We start from the raw sequence: 12,349 nt of genomic DNA, 5'->3' as shown, positions 1-12,349 counted from the left end.
TGCCCACTATATACAGGTGTTGGATGATTTTGGTGATCATTGGAACTACTATGTTGCCATGGAAACTACACCAAATATTTCGAAATTCTCAAAATGCTCCAAACTTCAGGAAACTTCACAGTAACGGTGAGCAACATTGGAAGATGTGGAATTTGGCGTTGGAATTTCCAAAATATCTGTTGTTACCTTGGAAACAATGCAAAAAGGTCAAAACTTTGAATTTTCACAGAACATTCCAGAACATCAATGTTAAATTTATTATAGAGACATTAAATGGTATATTATTATGGAGGGCAAAAAATGCAGCACGGGTTTGACTTTGGAATATTCAAAATGGCCGCCGTTACCATGGAAACAGCAAAAATATGAAAAACTTCAAAATGCTTCAAATTTAAGGAAACTTATAACAAATGTTGCCTAGCTTATGTAGACTTGACTTTTGAGTTTGGAATTTTCTAAATGGCCGCCGCTCACCTGGCAATAGGGGAAGGGTGCCATCCGTTATTGCTAGCAATTACAAATCTAGTTATGTCACCCTGACGGAGGTCGGGTGACATATTGTTATTGTTCGATTCTTTTTTATTATTCTTATTCCACACTTTTTGTCCAGCTTAGTTCTCGGAACTGAATGGACCAATGTTGATGGAACTATAACATAATGATGATCACCATGTCTAGTTGTGCACCTGACTTTGGAATTAAAAACATGGCTGCCATTGCCATGGAAACAGCAAAAATATGAAAAATGTCATGGAACATTCCAGAACATTAAGGTTTAATTAAATTTACAGCCATTAAATGTTATATGATGGTATAATATTATGGTGAGCACAATATGAAGCAGCAGTATGACTTTGGAATTTGTAAATGTTGCCATGGAAACCGTTCAAAAATAGCAAAATTTTGAAAATTCTTCAAAAATGAATGAAACGTTACAGAAATGTTAACTTGTAAATCTAGATGTGGCATTCAACTTTGGAATCTCCAAAATGGCTGCCGTTACCATGGCTGCTGTTTAGTGGCAATTGGTGGACCAGGGTGACATCCGCTATTGCTTGCAATGGCAATTCTAGTTTTTATTATTTTTCTTCCACACATTTTGTCCAGGAGTTTTATGGAAATCCATTGGACCAAAGTTGATGGAACTCTTTTATATTAAGGACCCTTAGGTGAAGAGTTGCAGGCACCATGGAATGGTTCAAGATGGCTGCCGTTTCCATGGAAACTGCAAAAATGTGAAAATTTTTCAAAATTCCAAATTCTTCATTATAAGACCCAAGTGGATGAAACTTCGTGGAAGTGTTACCTGATATGCCTAAATGTGCATGCAATATCAAGAGGTTCCAAAATGGCCGCCATTGTCATGGAAACAGGGCGAAAGTTTAACATTGACCATATGGGAAAACACATAAAAGCTACATTTTCTTGAAGAATATAGCATCAATCCCAATGAAACTTTATAGATATGTAAGATGGCATGTACCAATGTGGCACCTGTCTTTGGAATTTTGGAAATGGTAACTGTTACCATGGAAACAGCAAAAATTTCAAAAATTTAAAATGCTCCAAACGAGATGAAATTTTACAACAATGTTAATAAACATGTGTAAAAGCGTTCTTTGACTTTGGAATTTTCAAAATGGCTGCCGCTCACCTGGCAATGGGGGGAAGGGTGCCATCCGTTATTGCTAGCAATTACAAATCTAGTTATTTCAACTTTCTGTCCCTAAATAATCATACAACCGCATGTCCCGCTGTGTGTATTGAACGTTGAGTTGTGTTAATTTGTTATTTGTTTTTGGTATACATCCACATTTTGTATTCACAACAATTCTAACTTGCAAGATATCACTGACAAAAAAATCTTTAGTAGTACAACAATGGCCCCATTTCCTCCTGTTTCAAGTTTCGTAGGCAAATGAGTTTGTGGTTTCCCAACAAAAAGTGTACTCATCGTACTTGCATTCAACTCCTTAACCACAAAGCTTATTCTATGCCATGTCAATGATGTGTTCACAGAATATTTGTTTGTTCAAAACGATCGGGTTGATTCGATTTCTACTTGTTAAGCTCGAGGCTGGGCATGCATGCATCCTAATCTTTCTTTGTGTTGTATTGGTAATATGTGTTATTCTGTACGTTCCATGGTCTCTATAAGTACTAATTAAGATACTAACTGGTTCCAATTCCCTCATTTCAAATGAATGACATGCACCTGGGATCAGTATATCTAATACCCCCCCCCCCCCCTTTGCAAACACACCTATAAGGGATCCAGAGTTCTAAATTCTAAAACGTTTTGAGTTGAAACTGAGATGCTTCTGACCTGGGACTATAATACCAGTTACTGTATTTAACTATTATAATAGTCCCAGTTCTGACGCATATTGTTTATAAATAAAATAATAAGCTTTATTTAGAGTCGGCATGGTATATAAAACATAGACAAACATAAGCTCTAATGAGCTTTTAACCGACATATGAGACATTATTTAACAGTACAGCATTTATAACAATACAATACATAATATAGTACACATGCAATAACTATCACAGCACAAAAACGAAGCACTAAAAGCAGAATATAACCATAAGCTAGGTATTAAGGCTAAAAGCATATAAGTGTAAACTAGGCATAAAAGCTGGTAAAAATGCATAGCATAAAAATTGAAAAAATGGGATATGATCTAGATGGTAAATAAATTTGCATAATATATAAACTAAAAGTCTGCACAAACTGTGCACTTACAGTCATTTCCATTCCATGACTTTAAAATATTTTTGAACTGACTAAAATTAGCAATTTTTCTAAAATCATCAGGTAGATCATTCCATAAAACAGCAGCTGTGTATTTAAAAGAGTTCTTACCATAGGTTGTTGTTCGAACCCTAGGTATATCTACAATATTAGAATATCTAAAATTATATTTACAGTCTTTCAAAACAACTAAATCATGTAAGCATGGTGGTGACAATTTATATAAAATTTTAAAACACTCAATAGCCATGTTAAGGATGTTTACTCCTCTGTTTTTTTGATTTTTTGCCAGATTTTCGGAATCCTCTGGTTTTATCCATGTATTGTCATTAAAAAAATTTGCCCACAAACCCCTATTTTTCTTTTCATAGTTTTATTACATATAGGTTAAAAAGCCATATTTCAAAATTTTATAAAATTCTTGTTATTTTTTCATTGTTTTTGAAACAAATAGTTGCCAATGTTAAATGTAAGAAAAATCTAGAGAGAATTATTTCCCGCCAAATTTTCAATGGATTATATCTCAGAAACGAGCACACAGACCCTCCATTTTTTTCTACTTTTTTAGTTTCTTTACTTATATACTATCAATTCATAACAATCTTTTAAAAAGCTTGTTATTTTTTAACAGAGTAGCGAACATCCTTAATAGAGGGGGGGGGGGGGGGGGCAAGGGGGGTCCCAATAACAGCAAAACAGCAAATTGATTTGGCTCATAACAGATAACAAGGAATTAAAATGGACAAAAGCAGATAACAGTAAATGAAAAATTAAAATAATATGGTCTTTGACAAATCAGTATTTTTTATTACGGATATAATCATTTGTAATGCATTCCATTTTCTATGACTATGTTTTTAGTATTATTTCATGTATCTAGAATGTGCTTAAATTACTACTCAATATATTATAATATTTTGTATACGCTCGTTAACGGAACGTATTATGGTATACTGTTGTCCGTCTGTTGTCAACATGTCGGAAATTAACTCAAAAACTCTTTAACCAATTTGCATTAAACTTTGGGAAATTGTTTATATCTATTGACGTGAGCTCCCTTTTTTTTTTTTTTTTTTTAAATTTTAGATTTTAAGTTTCTGGGTAATGGGTTTTTATTAAAAAAAATTGGTGGTTTTTTTTTTCCAGTTTTCTGAAAATATCTCAAAAATGCTTTCACAAAGCTAGGAATTTATGTGAATTGTTTATATCTATTAACATAAGTTCTCTTTCAATTTTTATGAATTTTAGATTTTACGTTTCCGAGTTAACGGGTTTTATTAATTAAAAAGGGGGATTTTCCAGTTTTCAGACATTAACACAAAAAAATTTCAGCAGTTCTCATGAAACTTTGCTGAAATGTTTGTATCTATTGTTGTAAACTCCCTTTCGATTTTTATTAATTTTAGATTTTATGTTATTGAGTTAAGGGATTTTATTCATTAGAAAAAGGTGGTATTTTCTAGTTTTCAAAAATAACTCAAAAATGCTTTCAGCAGTTCTCATGAAACGTTGGTGTATTGTTTATATATATTGACTGAAGCTCCCTTTGTTGCTGATAAAAAAAATGACATAAAAGAGTTTGAATATTCTGACTTTTTCTAAATGACCAGCTAATGAGGTGTGTGAATTTTTCTCAATAAGACTATGAGGCAAAGTGGTACATAGGGTAGAAAAATCAAAAGCACCAATTATAAGCATGCAATTTATCAAGTACTTCGAACGAATTTTGACACTCCAAAAGCAATTTATTCCACTATTTTCAAAGGCCTTATTTGAACAATTTTTTATCAGGTTTTTGATTGTACCAAGTGTACTAGTAAATAGAATACATAGTTTAGTAGGGAAACAATGGCTTGAAACGAAATAAATCTTTGTTTGTAATGAGTTATATGCAGCTTCGGTCCCAAGTACATGGTTGGAACTTTCATTGTACAATGCATTTAGTTCTGCTTTGAAAAGAATCACAGAGCTGAGTCTATGTACCATATTATATAAAAGGTTAAGTGGTTGTTAGGACCTAGTCCTTAATTGAGATCCTTGTCAGATATTCCTGTCCATATGTTTTCCTTTTTGTCATATTAAGAATTGTTTTAATTTAATATGTTCGTAGGGGAAACAAGGAACATTATTCTCATACAAAAAATTAAGATAATTCTTAATACACATTCATAAAAAAATGGAATATATTACAAAGGATAATCATAAGATATACTTGAATTGTTCTGGACCTCACTTCTGTGATGGGTATATGTTAATGGAATACTTCTCTGAATACGGGACAAACATATTAGTAGTGGTAGACCCCAATGTCCAATGATCTTCAATTTATACCGAATATTGACTGTCATAAAAAAAATGCTAACATTCCAATTTTCAATAACAGCAAATACATTATCACAATAACAGATAACAAAAAAACTAAAAGCCCAATAACAGCTAACAAAGAATAAGACAATAACAGCTAACAGCAAATATATTTTCAAAATAACAGATAACAAAGAATTAAATTGCCCCATAACAGCATAACAGTTAAACCCCTTGCCCCCCCCCCCCCCCCCCCCCCCCCCCCCCCCCCCCCTTAATACGCATACGTCTTATTTTCAGTGTTTCACTTTGTTTCATTCTAATTTCGTCTTGGTCGTATAAAAATTGTTTATTTAAATGTTTCAAAAATATTCTCTTTATTTATACACAATTCAGTTGCATGTTCTGTGATATTAAACTAAAATGTAAGTAAACCCCGTCGGCACCTTTCGTGTGTTCCCGTATTGTATTTCCAGGATTACAATTGGAACTCTTCAGTTTAAAGATGCATAAAGTGTAATGAAATTGCAAAGGAGGCCTAATCAGGGTGGTAACATGGGTAAACAACAAGAAACTTTCGGAAAAGTTATTTAACTCTCGTAAAATAGCACAAAAACAATATGAAGTTCTTAAATGGGATATTATTCAAATTTTTGGTAAGTTTACAGACATTCAACGGAGTTTACACAGCTTTAGTGACGTTTTCTTGAGTCGTGATTAGTGGGTCATTTTGGGACTTCAATGGTCTGTCGCAACTCGTCTTTTATTTCTAGGATAACACAAATAATACAGAGGTCAAATATATATTATTTGTCTTCTTCATAATGTTAAAATATGTTCATATTCTTCGACAATAAAGGTATGATTAATTGTTATTGTTGATCAAGTTGATATAATACACTTAAAAAGTTTTAAAGTTCAGTAAGTGTGATAACAGAAGGGTTATGTGTACATGTATTAATAGAATTGTGAGTGTCACATAAATCATATATTGATAGGAATGATTGCTGCAAAGTAAACCATTATATTAATTTAAAAATGTTATAATGTAGACTAGTGGCCTATTATTATTCCTATGTGTATTTTGGGCAAAAAATTATGTACAAAATGTACATCTACATGTATAAATTGTACATCCACATTGACATCATTGTGGTACAGTTGTACATTTGTATATTGGAAATGGAGTTTGAATTAAAAAAAAATTGTTTGTATATCCCCCCCCCCCTTTTATATGGGTACACCGACATATCTCTGTGTATCACATGTTGAGGGAATATATTTAATTTTACATACTAATCATGTTAATGAAAATATCACAATAATTTCTGCCTCTACTAGTCATCACTAGTCTGTTAAAAGAAAATATCTAGATTATCTTGCATCTCATATGGCACAATTTGAAAAATATACATGTACGTTTAATAAATATAAAAATGAATAACAAAAGATATTAAAATATGTTCCAGTAGGTGTTCAATAGCAGATAGGCAGATTAAGGGGGCAGAGGCCTGTTCCCCCCTTTTGTTAGAAAAAATTTATGATTATTTAGGGAATCACTGGAGCAGGCCCCTAGCTAGTGTGTATAGATGTACGTTTCATATGGCTTTGGTTTGGTTTTGAAACAATTCATTTGGAAAGAACTTAAAACATGTTACCTGTACTTTAAATTTGACAGAACCTCAGTTGTCATATGTACATTTTTTTTTATACATTTAAAATAACAATTTGGTTAAAAATCCTGAAATATTAAAGAAGTCTACTTAGTGACCAGGACAAGGCAGTTGTGATTTGAATTTTTCTTTCTTTCGAGTTATTTCTAAATAATCATGATAATAGGGAACCAAAACCAGGATAACTAAAGGAAAGGATCATAAAAACATGCAACAAAAAAGTGTGAAAATGCAAAAATAATCAATCTACATGCATGACATGTATTTATTTTAAAGCATGTTCATTATATGTTTATATGTTGAAAAATGTTGTTTTCATGGGGACTGCAATATTTCATTTGTTGTTCATCTTAGCCATGAGAATTTTTATATTTTTAAAATCATAAGTTTTGACAATAGGATCATAGTTAGCAACTTCATGCATACATATGTTTGCTTTAAAAATGCAGAAAACTGATACATTTGTAAGCTATCATTTAGGCAACATTTTGTTAAAATACAACTGTAAGGTTTTTGTTTTTTTAAACTTTCATTGACTCCTATTCTAAGATTGCAATTGCTACTGAAAATATTTTTTTCCTGATTCAAAGATATTGACTTTACTTATTTATCTTTGAATCAGGTAAAACATATTTTCAGTAGCATAAAGATACTGATTTACACTAAACAATGCTTGTATCCTTAGCACTGTCTAAAATGTTGCAGTATCTTTAATATTTGATATGCTGTGACAAATCAAAATGTTGAGACTCAATAGATAGTCTCCTGTTCTTCATGTTCTTTGGTTCAAATTATAGTTCTGGCAGATAATAGAACACAAATTAAACACATTGAAAGTTTGTGCCAGTACAAAAAAAAATGTTTTTTAATTTCTTATAACATGTATAAGTTCTTGTTGAAAAAGGCTGATGACAAAAGAATGGAGTTTTACAGAAGATTAAACATATAAAATTGTCACAAGCTTTTGTTACAAAAACATTGAAGACTCAAAATGTACCAATAAAAAAGATTCTTTTTGTTTTGAATCATTTTAATTTTTAGTGATGTTTATCTTGTTAAATTTCCAATATGCATTTAAATCAAATTTGAGAGTTTTACAAAATAGCACAACAATACACAAAGGGGCAGTCTTTCAGATAATAGATAAATCTTATTCTTTTTTCATGTTTTTCCATCTGTGATTAATAAGTGTGACTTTTGTTTATGTAAATAAATGTATAATTATTGTACAATAATAATTTATAAACATTTATTTTTATGGTTTTATCTGTAAAATATTACATATGTAACATCAACTTATTTGACTGTCTTAATTGAATTCCTTTGATTGGAGTTTTTTCCCTTTGAACGAACGTTATCTGTAAAAATTTTGAATTTGTGTAGAACCTTTTACAACATATTGGAAGAAACTGGTGTTTAGAAAATGCAGCTTAAAAAATCATAAACATGTTAGAATAAGTCAACAATCAGAAAATAAGTGGCAGGAATATACATTGTACAAATGTAGCTTGGAATGTTGGCTTTTAACCTTCCTCTACTTCTCTGACCCAAAATTGTATATGAATGGCACTGTATAACTTCAACATTTCTAACTATGGAGTGCTGTAACTTCATCATAAGCAAAATTTTTAAACATGTAACTAGACTAAGCTGTCAACATCCCCAGCATGACCAAAGGGGAAGCATTTCTTCCGACAAAAAACAACCTTTAATTTATACATTGTAAGTGAGGACAGTTTAATCCAAATTAAACTACCGGTAGAATCATCCTATTCTGGTCTAGTTCATAACTGCATCCTAAATGTACATTAATGTAACCTTTTTAGTTTTTTACGAAATAACACCTATCCCTGCTGATTTGTTTGATTGAATGATAAAAAGAAATACCTACCACTTTCATGACTTTTATAGGAACTTAAAAAAGGAAAGAAAAAATATTTATTGTAACTTTTGTACTTTTTCTTCAGACCCAGAATGTATATTAACATGATGGACTTCAGTAATGATAGAGACGCCTTACTTAATTATTACCAAGACCTTTTAGTAAATAATCAGATCAGTGCCTGTAAAAGACGTAAGCTGTCAGACTCGGACCCAGGAGCTAATGACTTATTGTCAGAGGAAACAAGAAACAGAGAGATTTGTAAGTTTATTTTAAACAATGTTAACAAATATATTTGTTCTGACATTGTTTATTGATTATTAGGTGCATAATAAAAAAAAAGGGACACTATTAACCATAAAAAATATTGTTTAGCGCTGCACAATTGATCCGACAGTCATATCTATGCTTTAAATATATAGTTTCCAAAGACAGACATGTAAAAATATATTGGGTCATTAAAACAAAAATGATGACAAAAGAGAATGTCAAGTCTGTAATCCTAGTTTTATTGGTGACAGTTGTGTCCCCCAAGCAGTGTCTACTTGTATAAATGTGCCTGTTGCATGAGAAAGATATATAACTGCTATCAGCAACCAAATATAAATCAAAGAACATGATAAAGAGTCTGTCTGTAAGTGAAATATTCCTTTAAACCTGATTTTAAGTGGACGTATTTTGAAATTTGAGAGTGAGTGTGAAGAGGTTATGTATCAATAAAAATTCTTTTAAATTAACTTTTATGTCCACGATAAATTGAAAAGTTTGATTCAAAATGTATCATTAAAATATAAATTAGACATAGTACATTCTACATGTTTTTTTCACAACTGGACAAAAATTCAAGTTAAAGGAAGAAGTTTTTTGTTTCAATGATATTTAATGAGGAAATTAATGCACTAGTCATTTTAAATAATCAGCAGATATTAAGCGAAAAGAAAAGCTAATTGTAGAATTTTCAGTTTCCTTATTAGTTATTTTGCGCCAATTGAAATAAATTTTAAAATGTATGTCATAGGAAATAATTCTTTATAAATGTCTTTTCACAATTTTTTTTTTATAGGGGAATTAATTTTTAGATGTTTTTTATTGATTACATTAACAGAAAAGGTTTTCCACTTCCTTTTAAATTAATATTCTGCATTTCTGGGACTTTGTAGCTATGTGTATATCCAATCATTTAACTTGTGTACATTTAATACACTATACACATATTATATATATCTATAATGGAAAACTTCCCTTTTCAGGCATTTAAATCATGTACCTTGACCTATTTAGATGTATAGAATAAACTATTGTATATAGATAATAGGCACTTGATAAAGAATTTCTTAGTTAAATTGTACACAGTTGTAAATTACATTTAAAGAAATCTATCAGCATCAAATTCATTAGAGTTACATTTTTAATGTATTCAGTTTATTAGACACTTTCTTGAAATGAAAAGTTTTATTTTCTTAGATACCACTTGACATGTTTGACATCGGGTGTATGTTAAGTGATGACTAAGACCTGATTTAAATATTTGAGGCCATGTATGGTTTAATTTTACATAAATAGGTGCTTAGTATAGGGCATAATGTATTTTATGGAGTGGAGTGTTGGAGTGGAGTATTGGAGTGGAGTGTTGGAGTGACATTTTGGAGTGACATTTTGGAGTGAAATTTTTGGAGTGAGATTTGGAGTGATTTTTTTTGGTGAAATTTTAGAGTAGTATATTATTAGTAGAATGTCAGGGGGTTAAATGTTTTGTTTAATTTTGAACCAGTATTCATTAAAAATAAATAAAGAAAAATTACAGTGCTATTAAATCTATAATACTAAAATTACGAGGTCCAATTTGTCAGCCGTCATCGGGTAAAAACGACAAATCAAAGAATTCAACTCAATATATAACTAATATAGGACAATGATGTAGATTAAAAATTACACCACTCCAGACCCTTTTGTTTTCCACATAAATAATATTGCCAATAATTAACAAGTTCTAGGTCTAGTCCGATACCGATACCAATAGTATATTCACCTGTTAGCTATTGCCTTATCTGTACGTTCCGCATTTGACAGGCGCACCACCAAACGGTGTATTTAGGATTTTGCTATATACACGGGTCATAATCAAAGGGCTGACACTTCTAAATTCAATCATTGTCAAATTGTTCCCTATTGTAGCTTTATTCAGCAATCAGCAAGACTTTCTAAGATAACTAATATAGGACAATGCTGCTGATTAAAAAATACCCCATTCCTGGATAGCCTGGACCTTTTGTTTTCCAAATAATTAATATTTCCAATAATTGATAAGTTCCAGGTCGACGGGTTCAAACAGAAAGATTTGAAAGCAGAGAAAACTGTGTATCTTATAATCGACATGACTTTATCAGATGACAATACCAATTACTAAAATAAGGCTTAGGCATAGTTATATAGTTATATAATTCAGTCACGGACCCGCGATATCACGGGTGTGTACTTGTATTGATTAAAATTTTGATCACAGATAATCATTAGGAAAGGGAATGAAATTTATCCCTAATCCAAAACGTAATAATATACGAAAACAAATATTAATGGATTTTAACGAGCTAACTAGAAAAATGAGATGTAAATTCCATTACTCAGGAAAAAACAACAACAAACATATTCATCCATTATATTTACAATCGGGGCATATACCACCCAGAGGAAATGTTGACCTAGAAAATTACTTAATTGACACAAAACTAGATATATCAAAACTGGAGGTTAAACAGTTTAGAGACAATTTGTCAAAATTAGAACGCAAAGCTCTAACAGAACTAAAACATAATGATAGCATTTATATATCTACACGGCCGACACTCGGCTAACCGAGAGATAGGTCGGTTAATCTATATTGAGTATGCGGCTATATCGGCGGTTGGTCTGTTAATCGGGTTGGTTATACGTCTGTTAAGAGTAAAACGCACAATTTTAATATTAAAATCTATTTAATATACAGATTTTAGGTATATTATAAGAATCAAATCAAAAAAAGAAAAGTGTCTGACAAAATGATATATATCATAGAACATTTTCCAACTGTAAAAAAATTTCATAGTCTGCGCAGTTTTCAGTAAAACTAAAAGGCGTCGCGCAAGTATGTAGTATTTATGCTTATACGCATAGCAATTTTTTTAATGAAAGGCGAAAAAAACAATTTTAGATATCATTTAAAGGACACAAAATCGTACTTTGGTTCTAAAGTATAAATTGAAATTAGTAAATATTTCATAATTGTAATATAACGTGAGTAGTACCACGTTTTAGTGAACATTATGGGAATAAAGTCTGTTAATGGGTTGGACAATTGAAATTGTGTCAGTTAAGAGTTATTTAGCCACGACAATAGTTGTGCTACCTTTATATTTTCCCTTTGAAAAAGTTAAGAATGAGATGCTCTTGAGTAAAAAAAAATGACAATACGCTGCAACAGTATCCTTCTAGTAAGAACATTTTTATTTTGACTTCCTTTGCATTTTATTAAGGGGTGTGTCACTTCAATATATGGATATGGATTGCCTGCTGGAATATGCATGAATCTATTATTAACGTTTTCTTCAGCCTTATTTTTTTTGTCTGTTCAAAGTAGCACGTTCTCAAATCCGTCCGAAAGTGTCTTTCTAATACAACACAGGGTACATATAACGTGTTGTCGTTCTCATATGCACATGATATTTGTCACTGGACATTAAACTCTAAATCGTCAAC

At 31.2% G+C, this 12,349-nt stretch overlaps 1 protein-coding gene and 1 long non-coding RNA gene across 12 annotated transcripts in view; one reads left to right on the top strand and one right to left on the bottom strand.

Annotated features, from left to right (window-relative positions):
* The window catches only part of LOC139517242 (uncharacterized), a 94,375-nt gene that overhangs the window by 47,791 nt on the left and 34,235 nt on the right, over positions 1-12,349 (bottom strand). For 3 of the 7 annotated variants that reach the window (XR_011663119.1, XR_011663118.1, XR_011663117.1), the window contains one exon: positions 2,870-2,899. The exons of the other annotated variants lie outside the window; for them this stretch is intronic. This is a non-coding gene — a long non-coding RNA (uncharacterized lncRNA). The remainder of the gene's footprint in view (positions 1-2,869; positions 2,900-12,349) is intronic. 7 annotated transcript variants of the gene reach the window in all.
* The window catches only part of LOC139517241 (zinc finger protein 32-like), a 66,883-nt gene that overhangs the window by 40,733 nt on the left and 13,801 nt on the right, over positions 1-12,349 (top strand). For 3 of the 5 annotated variants that reach the window (XM_071308071.1, XM_071308073.1, XM_071308074.1), the window contains exon 2: positions 8,703-8,878. In XM_071308071.1, coding sequence (XP_071164172.1) covers positions 8,703-8,878 — 176 coding nt within the window. Of the gene's footprint in view, positions 1-5,553; positions 5,719-5,781; positions 5,922-8,702; positions 8,879-12,349 lie in introns of those variants that run through there. The other 2 variants (XM_071308076.1, XM_071308075.1) reach the window with 2 other exon arrangements.

This window comes from Mytilus edulis, chromosome 3 (genome assembly GCF_963676685.1).
Source record: "Mytilus edulis chromosome 3, xbMytEdul2.2, whole genome shotgun sequence".
Taxonomy (NCBI): domain Eukaryota; kingdom Metazoa; phylum Mollusca; class Bivalvia; order Mytilida; family Mytilidae; genus Mytilus; species Mytilus edulis.
Note: the sequence above shows the minus strand (reverse complement) of the source record. Positions and strands in the feature narration are given on the sequence as shown.